The 12,878-nt window shown below is 38.5% G+C and overlaps 1 protein-coding gene across 5 annotated transcripts in view; it reads right to left on the minus strand.

Moving 5' to 3' along the window:
- The window catches only part of sh3rf2 (SH3 domain containing ring finger 2), a 32,549-nt gene that overhangs the window by 7,145 nt on the left and 12,526 nt on the right, over positions 1 to 12,878 (minus strand). For 2 of the 5 annotated variants that reach the window (XM_054791548.1, XM_054791547.1), the window contains 3 exons: positions 11,019 to 11,114; positions 10,712 to 10,768; positions 6,643 to 7,035 (listed from right to left, as the gene is read on the minus strand). In XM_054791548.1, the coding sequence (XP_054647523.1) occupies positions 6,643 to 7,035; positions 10,712 to 10,768; positions 11,019 to 11,114 (546 nt within the window). The other 3 variants (XR_008572837.1, XM_054791550.1, XR_008572838.1) reach the window with 3 other exon arrangements.

A 12,878-nucleotide genomic window follows, 5' to 3' on the forward strand; every position in this document is an offset into this window, starting at 1 on the left:
AGTAGCAGAACGTTTGAGAGTCTGCAATAAAAGTAAAAAGTATGTTACATGTTAATTTGTCCATTTTATTTGTCCTTTATAATTGCTTGACGCCGTTTGCTGCATGTAAAACTATAATCAGTCTCTGTAACTGCTTTGATTTTTGTGTTTCAGTTTTTGCCTGAGCTTTTGGAGCTAATTCATAACAAAAACACAGGTACCACTGTACAGTATAATAATAATAATAATAATAATACATTTAAAAGCTCTTTAAGAAACTCAAAAGGAACTTTTACAATAAAGCAATAAAAATGGATGTATAAAATATAAAACAATATTAAACGTGTCACCAAAAAATGGTTTCATCCTTGGCATGTCTGAAGTTACACTGAATGATGCAATGTTTGCCTTGTACAAATGACAGATAAAAGGTTAGAATTTTTTATTTTATTTTTTTTAAATGGACAAAAATATTTCCTGATTCAGGCTTCTAAAGATAGAAAATGGCAAGCACAGTGTATTACGTCAGTCCAAAAATCCCCCTGAGAGATTGGGGTGATACAAAGTGTGACTGTAAAAACCACAGCATCATTAATGACCATTTACACTGTGCCTTCGCTTTTATTCAATCAGCCTACTTTGATATTTTGGAAAGGAATGCTAAGATGTCATATATAGTTCAAGAAGAACCTGCATCTCAGCTTTGTGATATACTGTAGGTGAAAAAGCGTATTATTAGCATCAACTTTCTTCTTTTCCCTGCATTTTTGCTGCTGTCTTTTTTAATTTTCCAAATATATGAACTTTATTCTTAAAAAAATCTTCCTACATTTTCTTCTTGTGATATTATGACTTTATTCCCAGAATATTTTGACTTTGTTCCCACCTTTTTCCCCAACCTAATTTTCCAAACAACTTTATTTTGTTTTTTTTTCTCATATTTCAACAACAACAACAACAAAAAAAGTTTTCTAATATTTCAACTCTATGCTACTAAAATTCAATTTTTCCTCATGTTACGAGTTTATTCTTGTAAAATTACAATTGTTTTCTTCGTTAGAATATAACTTTTTTCCCGTAATATTTTGACTTTATTCTCGTAAAATTACAGCTGCTTTTTGTGTTTCTGCTGGTAATTATGACTTTATTCCCATAATATTTTGACTTTATTCTCGTAACATTACAAAGAACTTTTTCCCGTAACCTAATTTTCCAAAATTTACAACTTTATTAGTTTTGTTTGTTTTTCCATAATATTATGACTTTTACAAAATAATGTATATTATGTTTAATATTTCAACTTTGTTAGTAAAATGACATTTTTTATAATATCAGGTAAACTTTCAGGTAAACTTTCAGGTAAACTTTCTCTAAATATTTTGACTTACTGCTGATTTTTTTTGTTTTGTTTTCTTGTTAAATCATATATTTAGAGCGTGCCGTGGGCCAATAAGAAAAACAGCCACTGGCCGCAAATGGCCCCCCCCCGCACTTTGGACACCCCTGGTGTATAGATACTATCCGCTGTATGTTAAAAGGTATGGTGGAATGGTATGGCAGCGGGAAAGAAAGGGAGTCGAAATTGTGTGCGCATTTAGCCTCACGTATGTAGACATCTCTTTCTCATGTATCTAAATAAGGTAACCAAAACATTACCGATACCTCCTATGGTCCTATGATGCAACGCTGTTCTACAACTCCAAGCACAATCATCAACTAACCAACCAACAAACAGGGGTTAAAACAATATCATAGTAATAATAATCAATATCAATCATCCCTGTAAAGGAAGATTCTTCTATTATAAAGTGTGTAGGTACCTGATTTGGTGGCGTACTCGTTCATTAAAATAATGACATTTAATAATGCATTGGTTCATTTTGTCAACTCCAACTCGCGTGTTGAAAACCAAAATATTTGATATCCCCCATTGTCGTCTCAGTGAGGCTGGATGCTATTTAAAGCTACTAATGCTTAAAGAATTAATAGCGGCCAGTGAAGTAAGTGGTTCCCTTTATAGCAGGTGCCTGGATCCTGGGGCTCTCTGGCCATTAGGCAGCTTTGTATATACACTTGTATTGAGAAAAGCTAACGCCAAACATAACGCCAGCCATAATCAACAAGGAGTCATTGAAATGACCTAAAAGTCACTTGTGAAAAGCAGTGCTGTAAGGCGCACATGGAAAAAGGAGATAGTATGCATTCAGTATGACCTGAAGGCATTCTAGCTTTCAGAGATGATGGATGTAAATCACAGCCAAAGTGTGTGTGCGCGCGTGCGTGCGCGCGTGTGTGTGATTTCTCCATGATAGCTTACGCTATCAATGTGGAAATGTGACCAAACTCCTGACAAAATGAGGGCAATTAGTCATCTTTCAACGCCATTAACTCCTGGCAAGTAATACGGGAGAGAAGCTTAACATTCTTCATGTATTCAATTATTTAGGTCCTTCCACTTCTCTGTGTCCGTTTTCTATTCTTGGTCTGTGTTTTATCAGATACAAGGAGGCCATCTCACTCAAGCAGCAGTCACGCAATTGCTACGTGCCATGATCCAGCAGTGGCTACAGTCGATTTACAATGGGGGAGACAACATATTTTGCGTGATTTCTGCTCCCATCAAAATGAGGCTTAGAATCAAACTAGACCATTCAACTACACCCCAGGTTCCCAAAGTGGGGTATGCGTACCCCTAGGGTTTTGCCGTAGGGGGTACGTGAATAAATATGTATAAAAACTTCACTACATTAGCTTGGAACACTGAGATTTACGTAATGTGCTCAAATGGCTCATGTGAACAGCCACAGCCGGTACAGTACAGAAGAAAGGTGACAGCATGAAGTTGTTCATTGTTCTGTATGTGTTAGATAAGTAAATATATGTGAGTTTGATGATGAAGTTGTGCATTAAAAGTGTTTAATCTTGAAGAATTTTCAAGATCATTTATACTGTGTGCTAAATGAGAGCTTGTCATACGTGGCTCTTCAAAGCATTAAAAATAATGCAACCAAAGTATTGCTGAATTCACTTTTTTATTACACAGCATGACCAACAATATTGTTAGGCTTTTGTAACAAACCTCTGTGAGTCAGGTCCCTTATCCAATAAAAGATCTAATAAAAGTCCATCCAATAAAAGATAAAATTGGAAGAAATGGGCGAGCAAAAATACGTTTAGGGTGGGACTAATCATTTGACATGGTTACAGATCAATTTGTGGTGTGATTTAGAACATATGACATTTTTTAAAAACTCTCTTCAAGGCAATAGTCATTTATTGATGGTACCTAGTATAAACAACGAGCGGTTACAGCGGCATTTCCCGTGCGAGCTCCCCGCGCCACAGCAGTCCGGGCACAGTGAGAGGGAACTACCGCTGATCAGCCCGATCTCGTGGCGTAAGCCGATATTATTCGATCTTCAAAATACAGCGGATCGGCAGCCCATCCCGATCCTGAAGATCGGATCGGGACATCCGTAGCTGTGACTAAATAGAGTGTGAAATTAAATATTTCAGACATAATAATATTGCCAATTATTGTCACCCTTTTGAGGCAACACACTGTGTTGTGAAGAGGAAAAAAAACAGGCTATTAAGCTCCAACAAGTCTGACGAATCCATGTTTACATAATTTGTAATTATGAGATTGTTTGAATCTGTATAATGAATTTATGGAGTTAGAAAATGTGCTCCAATGTAGATTTACAAGCCTCAGTTCAAGTATAAGCAGTGTTATGTAATCTTTAGGGATATGGTTCCATTTTCATAGCCTCCCACACAGATCAAGGTCACTTATTGAAGAGTGAGTAAAAGCTCAAAAAGGTAGCTGTTAGGAATATTATCTTATTTCATCAGGATTTAATGCAAGAGAAAACAGACAGGCCAGCGTATTAATAATGATGTGAAATGTCCTGAGGACACCGAGTTGGGAGTTGGGGAGTGCGGCTGCCCATTGAAAAGCATCTCTCCCAATTGTGTCAATTTTTTTCTTTTTACACTTGTCTTAGCCTTTTTGGGAGACAAAAAAAAAGATAACAGCGATACATGCTTTTCATTGGTTAGTAAGACTGATGAGGTGCATTTGATTGTTTTTGATTAGCTCTTGCATTGTATCTTATTAGATTGTGCAAGTGTTTGTTGCATCCTGAGTTAGCAAGAGACTCCTAGGTGATGGTGATGGGTGGTGCATCAGCAGCATCATGTTTTGGGACAGCTTTCTTCCCTCCTTTAAGAAGGCAAGGTCTGTCTGCTATTACTGGCCCACTGATGTGCAAGTGAATGTTACCTGCTTAGTCAAGAGGAAGGAGTTTTAAAGCAGCGTAGGGTGTGCGGTAGGGGGGTGGGGGGCTCCTGTTATATAACAAATTTCACCAGTGACTCATCATCATCAGCATGAGAGAGATAAGCAGACACACTGAGGGACTCTCCGATCCTCCTACACGCTGAATCCACAGTATATCTTATTTGTCCTCATCTTCCTACTTTCTTGCCTTTATGCAGCGCACAAATCTTGTTTTCATTCTCTCGCCCCCTACACATTTTTTTTAATACCATCATTATCTCCCCTATTTTTGATCTCACTTTCAGACCTACATGAGGTGTGGGGGATTTTATGCTGTGACATGTATAATTGCAGGGCAGAGCGGTGAAACTTCTACTGAATCAAAGGAAATGGTTATCTCAGGAAGCATGGCACTTGGCACAAACTTTATATGCTGAAAACCTTGCGAAGGCTTTTATGTTACCTTCCTGTGATTCCATGCAGTAGCCTCATTAAGTTGTGTCCTGCCTCTTCAGAATGTAAATTGATGGTCAGCACATAATGTATACAACAGTCACATGTGTCCTTTTGAGGTTTTATGCTGAGGTGATCAGAACACGTCTGACCTCATCTCAGCACAGCCTGTCTCTTCAATGCCCTTGTCTCATTTGGGATACAAATTACCATCATCATCCATCCATCCATCCATCATTCTGTCGAGCCAAACTGTGTACACTATCCATCACTGTTTTGATTATACTGTACATATAAAATAAAATGACATCCACTCACTCTTTATCGTGTATATTAATGCCATGCAAAGCAAAAGCTGCATCCACAGTTGTGCTCAGCACTGCTTTGATTATTCAAGTGGTATCGAACTAAACTACACCACAATAACAGGAGTAATTATGAGAAACATCTATCAGTATAATGCAGTGAATTTCTGCACCACTGAAAACTAAAACCGTAATAACAAGCATTTTATACCTCTCTCTAATACTTGTCTCACAGTGCTAATCAAAACTCATTTTTCTAAAGGCAGAACTTTTTATTACCAGTCAAACGTTTGGACACACCTCCTCATACTGTTGAACGACAAAGTGTGTCCAAATGTTTGACTGGTAATACATACATATATAAATGACACATTCTCCCAAACTGCTGACCAAAAACCTTGACAAGGAAAATTTTAAGTTTAAGCGCACTCAAAACATGCTTACTTTTTGTTCAATCACTGTCACATCATAAAAAAAAGCATGTAAAAAGAAAAATCTACTGTGTAAAGTTAATGAAAAACAAAAAAAGCTTGCACTCACTGAAATGTATGCTAGTGATAACAATCGTCATGGTTTGGACGACACATGATTTTTAGATATCGATACATAATTAACTTAATGTTTTATTCACGTGGACTAATTGGGCCCCACAAGTATAGCCTAGCTTCTTGCTTTGCAGCTGGTGTGTGTTAGGAGCAAAACAGAAGGCGTTCGAGGCGCTTTCTTAATTAACGAGCCTGATGGGTGTGGACATGAAAGGTAACGATCGTGATTGGATGTCCAAAGTTCCTAAACTTTATGAATATTTTTTGTGTAGCAGAAATTGTGTGCATATTTTGCAAACAGCACATTGATAATGACTTCCATTGCATATCATTTTGCAGGATGCAATGTCAGAGACACTCAATAAAATAAAACCATGATATTCGTGTCTGGTTTGTGCGTACTATACAACTAATGTTATAACTAACAATTTCAAAATATACACTGAATAAAAGATCCTTGTAAAGCTCTCTGCAGGTTCAGAGAACGTGTCATATATACAGTGTGTGAATTATCCAAAGAGTGGCATTATGACATGATTTCAACTGCTGCTTAATTCATTTAGGCCTTTTATTCCATCTCTGTATTTAACTCAAGAGTTTTATAATGTTTTGCCTCGTAGAATAATACAACTTGCCCCTGATGACGTTGGTTCTGTTTTCATTGGAAGAAAAAGCAGCACACACCCTGTCGTTCAACTCTGAGGAAGAAAGCTTGGCTCCAGTCCCAGGACTCTTGATTACAAACCTTTGAAGTTTCAGTCAGCTCACCTTCAGCCCTCAATCTTTTAACCAAGCAGTTTTCAATTCTCTCCCTTTTCCACACGTTTTGTCTTAATAAGTGAGACTTAATCATGTAGAGGTTAACACCCCTCTGTCTGTTTTCATTCCTTGAGCCTTACTGTAATGGCCCCCACCCTGAATCTCTGAGAACAACATGATCTTTTCATGACTCTGACATCCATCAGCACGCAGCCACATGTTTTTGATTAAGACAAAATCAAACACACTTTGGTTAAAAACTGTGAAAGAGTAAAACGAAAAATGAGATGTCAGCTCAAAATCAATGTATGTGACTCACCAGTAACAGGTGCCTGTGCGGGCCGTCAGAGTGGCGTCGAACTCGCTGAGAATTAACTCTTGAGGGATGAGTGTGTCCGTGGGCAGGGGGCCGCACGGAGGAGCGGTGAGACTGTCGCTGGAGGTTAAAGCCGCTGGTGTTGTTTGTCTCTCCTGAGACCGAGTGGGAAAAGTTGCCGCTGCTGGGTCTCTGTTGTTTGCGCGAGTTCAAGGTGGCCCGAGTGTGGATAAGTGATGTCTTTGCAGGAACTTGCGCGGTCCGCTGGTTGGCGGTCCTGCTGGATGCCTCCGGGGCCTTGTCTTTGCCCCTGCTTCCGGTCCGATGCTGATATTCTGCCGAATCACTCCCCCTTGGACTCTTTCCCTCCAGCAGTTTGGCCGCTACGGAGTTTAGCTGGAAAAGACGGATGCAGATGTCAGCTCCTTACAGCCCATCATTAAACAAGGAGAGCCTCTCAAAGTCTACCTGTCACTAGCACCTGACATGCTGAGTGATGAGCAGTGAAGCAGCTGTCTAAATACGGCCGCTCATCGCTCCACTCACCCACTCCAACTTGTTGGACGGGCAGGCGGGAGGATAAGTAGCAGCCAGTAAGCCTGGAAGGATCGACTGGCGCTGAGAGACGAGCGGGAAGCAAGGTGAAATATAGAGCGTCACAGACAGGCATGGCAGGGTTAATGCTTTCACTCACCACGGTGATGTGCTGTTATGCCATCCAAGCAGAGAAAGCATTACTGTGTCTTCACGCCTGGCTGCATGGCACGAGGAGGAGAGGGAAGAGGAGGATGAAAGAGTCCAGAGGTAAAAAAGACTGGAGGACTGCTGAGGCGGAGCTTGAGGAGAAAGGCACGGAGGAGTAAAGAGGAGAGAAGACAGACAAGGGGAGGGGAAGTGCTTGGGAAAATAAACGAGGAAAGATGGTTTGGTTTGTTTGGTTTGGTTTGGTTTGGTTTAGTTTATTTGAACATGAAGGTTACAATGGAATACATCTCGTGAATCATTTTTTCACAGTTCCACATGTCCAAAAGGAGTAGGAAGAAGCAAAGCTTATTTAATCCTACCCCCCATCCATTCTACATCTAGTACAGTACATGTAGTTCACTTCCTGGATTCCATGTCATGTTTTCAGTGATAGTCAGGATAACACATAATAGATAACGGTGAGATAACCCTCCCCCCAAAAAAAGAGAGAACATTCATAATAATAATAATGATGACAATACTAAATAAATAAATAAATAAATAAGAACAAAGCTTTTTTTTTTTTTTTTTTTTTTTTTTAAACACAACAAAGAAAATTATATAAAAAAAAAAATAAATAAATAAATAGAAATAAATAAATAACAAATAAAATTTAATTAAATAAATAAAAAATAAAATAAAATAAAATAGAAAATAAAATAAAATAAATAAAATAAAATAACAAACCTGACAGAACAATCAGGACTCTTCTGCCTTGTATTTGGCAAACATCAACTGCTTGTATTGTTTTTTGAATTTGCTCATCTCTGTACATTGTTTGAGTTCTTTACTCAATCCGTTCCATAATTTAATTCCACACACGGAAATGCTGTGGGTTTTCAGCGTTGTTCTCGCATATAAATGTTTTAGGTTTAATTTTCCTCTAAGATCATATTTCTCCTCTCTGATTGAGAAATACTTGATTAGATTTTTGGGTAACGAGTTATTATTAACTTTATACATTATTCTAGCGGTTTGAAGGTGTACTAAATCTGCGAATTTTAATATCTGTGATTTTAAAAATAAAGGGTTTGTATGTTCTCTATACTTGGCATTATGAATTATCCTCACAGATCTTTTTTGCAGTACAGTGAGTGAGTGAAGATTGCTTTTGTAATTATTTCCCCATATCTCCACACAATACGTTAGATATGGAAATACTAAGGAACAATACAGAGTGTGGAGTGATTTTTGATCAAGAAGATATTTTGCTTTATTCAATATAGAGATATTTCTCGCCACCTTTTGTTGTATATATTTAATATGAGATTTCCAACTCATTTTTTCATCTATTATAACCCCAAGGAATTTATATTCTTCCACTTTTTCAATATCCGTTCCATTAATTTGTATTTGGTCGTACGTGTCCTTTCTACTATTACCAAATAGCATTATTTTAGTTTTACTTAAATTCAGAGATAATCTATTCTTGTCAAACCATGACTTTAATATGACCATTTCATCCTTGACCTTTTTAATGAGTTCTTGTGTGCTTTCACCAGAACAGAAAGCAGTGGTATCATCGGCGAATAAGACCAATTTTAAGTTGTTAGTTACTTTGCAAATGTCGTTAATGTACAAGTTAAACAGTTTTGGTCCCAGTATGGACCCCTGTGGTACTCCACACGTATTGTGTAGACTCCCAGATGTATATTCTCCTAGCTTTACAAATTGTTTCCTCTTTGCTAGGTAGCTTTTAACCCAATTTAAGACTAAACCTCTAATTCCGTACCTTTCTAATTTTGAAATTAAAATAGTGTGATTAATTGTATCGAAAGCTTTTGTCAGATCCATGAATACTGCAGCTGCGCATCTTCTGTTGTCTATGGCAGTAGTGATTTCCTCCGTGATTTCCATCAGTGCCATAGAAGTTGAAATGTTGGCTCTGTAACCATATTGACTACTTGCCAATAATTCATTCTTATTAATAAATTTGTCCAACCTATTATTAAATAGCTTCTCCACAATTTTCGAGAATTGTGGTAACAAGGAAACTGGTCGATAATTTGTAAATTGGTGTTTGTCTCCTTTTTTGAAAATTGGAACCACCTTGGCTGTTTTCATTTTGCTTGGAAATATTCCAGTCTGAAATGATAAGTTACTAATATATGTTAACGGGTCTGCGATCTCATTGATGACCCTTTTAATTGTTTCCATTTCGATTCCATGACAATCAGTTGATGTTTTTGCCTTAAAATGGTTAACAATGTCAGTGATCTCCTTTTTGGTTACAGCAGTGAGAAACATAGAATTAAGATTCCTATCGATAATATCAATCCCTTCATCAATTGTGTCTTGTTTTGGAATTTCCTCTTCCAGTTTTTGTCCAATATTTACAAAATATTCATTAAACATTTCAGCTACCGCATTCATGTCATTCCTGTAAGTGTTTCCAACCATGAAATAGGGAGGATAGTCTGCTTTCTTAACGTTGTTCTTTATAATACTATTTAAGATGCCCCAAGTTGCTCTCATGTTATTTTTGTTCTTATTTAGTACGTGACTATAATATTCCCTCTTACACACTCTCAAGATAGTTGTCAACTTGTTTTTGTATGTCTTATACTTTTGTTCTGCTTCTTTAGTCTGTTGAATGATAAATGTCCTGTATAATGTGTTCTTCTTCTTACAGGCGTTTTTTAGTCCTTTTGTCATCCATGGCTGCTGGTTTTTCTTTTGCTTCTTGGGCTTTTCTTGCCAGGGACAGTTCTTATCGTAGAGCTCCATATAAGTACCAAGGAAGCTGTCATATGCCTCGTCCACATCTGTTGCACTGTAGACACTCTCCCAACTTTGTTCTTCTAGACCTATCTTGAAGGCACGGATGTTGTCCTCTGTACGCCATCTTTGAAAAGTCTTTTTTGCCTCCGCCTGTTTTTTCTTATAATGTTCATTGTAGATTGTAAACACTGGAAGATGATCACTGATGTCACTAATTAGCAGGCCACTGATGGTGTTGTTATCAAAGTCATTGGTGAATATATTATCGATGAGGGTGGCACAGTGGTCTGTTATTCTACTTGGTCTAATGATTTTAGGATATAAACTCAAGCTATACATTGTATTTATAAAGTCATCTGTTTCCTTGCACTTGTGTGAGTTCAAGAGGTCAATATTGAAGTCTCCACATATGAAAATAGTTTTCTGACCTATGTCTGTAAACGTTGTCTTAATCCAATCCTCAAACATTCCAATCTTTGACTTTGGAGTTCTGTACACACAACTTATTAACACATTTTTGCTTTTTTCTTTACAGATGTAAGATAAGATAATGTAAGATAAAACGGATGACAAGTGAGGAAACTCAGACGACAACATGTTAGCCCACCACATGAAGCAGCAATGTGTCCCAGCGTGGAGCAACTTTGTTCCTGGAGTCGGGAAGCTCAAAGGAAAACAAATGACAGTCAGTGCGCTAAGCAAGTGTTGCAAACCTGACTAAGCCACATAGTTGCTCACTAATGAGCAGCTGCACACACAGCAGGGCTTCAAAGATGAGCTCCCTATCCTCAGCACTTTGCAGTCACGGAGTGACACTTAGGGATGAATCAAAAGATTTAAGTGTAAGGAGACGAAGGAACCTGGAAGTGCCCTGGAATGAAACACATCCAGAGAAGACGATGAGCAGCACTCACCTCAGTAAACTGCAGAGGACAAATTCCACTTTTGTCGCCCAGTTTGGCTTCAATCCAGTGATCATCCACACGTCTAATGACAGTGAGAATGTCTCCCTGTGGACCACAAACACACACGCAGGAAAACATAAAGGAAGGCACCAAAACTGACAAAGGCGAGAGGTGACAGTGCTGGAAGGAAAATGACAATGAGTGAGGGCTTTGCTCGCATTAAACACTGGTCACTCATAAGGCATTAACTCCCCCCATGTCTCTTCTGCAAGGCTCCGGCCTTTTCTGTAACCAGCCTCACAAAAAAAACCATCTCCATTAAAAACAAACAAAAAAGAAAGCATGGCAAGCCTCAAGTGTGCTTTAATGGAGAGCATACAAGCACTGAGGCCCTTATATAACTCTCTCAAAAATCCTTCAGGGTTGATGAATGCTGCAAAACAGTGAAAAGAACAAAAAAGACAAAAAAAACAAAACAAAAACAACCATGACCATTATGTATTAGCACCAGTAGGAACGGCACGTCCTATGCAAAACAGAATAACCCAGAAGAGACACCAAACACCTGGTTAGAAATGAGCCAGCACGCTAATTTAGGTAGCAAGTAGTTTTTTTTTTCCTAAACCAAAGGACAAATTACAACGCACTGTGACCCTGATGAGAGGAATCGTTTATAGGCACCACAATGGTTGATTAAAAAAAAATAATACCAGAAACTGTAGGATCCTAAGAGTGAGAACAGTCCTAACATTTCAAAAAACATGTTATAATATCTTCTCAAAGGACAATACGAAAAGAATAAAAATGAAACTAGGATATAACTTCAGTTTCCTCAGCAAGGCACTTGGCATCTTTTGGTGAGTTTGAGCTGGTTATCATGCTGGAAAACTGCAATGCAGACCAGTTTCCCAAGGGAGGGGATCAGAATTTCACAGTAAATGTTGGAATTTTGCGAGTTTCCCCACAATGAACCTCAGCTCATCAATGGCGACAGCACTCATGCAGCCCCAGACCATGATTCTACCACCACCACCATGCTTGATGGTGCATGGTAGACACAATTATCATGCTACTCACTTGTCTTGCCAACTATTGAGACAAGAATGGGTACATATTAAGTCATTTTCAGTGGATAGTCTACAGTCATGTTTTGAGATTGACACAAATAAGACTTCTGCCTCAATTTTTATAATGGCAATTTGCATATACTCCAGAAGGTTATATAGAGAGATACGATGAATAGCAATGAATTGCAAAGCCCCTGTTAGTCATGAAATTGAACTTAACTTAAAAACACAATTTCCACTGCATTTCAGCCCTGCCACAAAAAGGACCAGCTGGCATGTTAGTGATTCTCTGGTTAACATGGGCGAGAGTGTTGAGGACAAAGGCTGAAGATTGATCTGATTATAGTCAGACTGACTTTACCGCAGTCATCATTTCTACTTTCAGTCTTGTGCCGTGCCAACAGTAAAGCAACCGGGAAATATTTTTCTGTTGGGTTGCTTGTCAGCCAAGGGACGCTCACACACAATTTTGTCTAAGAACACAGCCTATGAATAAAAAATGGTACTAAAACATCCTCCGAGAGCAACTACTCCCAAACATCCAAGAACAGTTTGGTGACAACCAGTGCTTTTTCCAGCATGAGGAAGCACCTTGCCATAAGGCAAAAGTGATAACTAACTGGCTCGAGGAACAAAACATCAACATTTTGGGCAAGGCAACGCCTCAGACCTTTATCCCTGTGAGGACTTGTGGTCAGTCCTCAGGAGGCGGGTGGACAAACAAAGAAAATTTTGCCAAACTCCAAGCATTGATTATGCAGTGAGGATGGGACCCAGACGTGAATTGACAACATGCCATAGT

Source organism: Dunckerocampus dactyliophorus, chromosome 11 (genome assembly GCF_027744805.1).
Source record: "Dunckerocampus dactyliophorus isolate RoL2022-P2 chromosome 11, RoL_Ddac_1.1, whole genome shotgun sequence".
NCBI classification, from domain to species: domain Eukaryota; kingdom Metazoa; phylum Chordata; class Actinopteri; order Syngnathiformes; family Syngnathidae; genus Dunckerocampus; species Dunckerocampus dactyliophorus.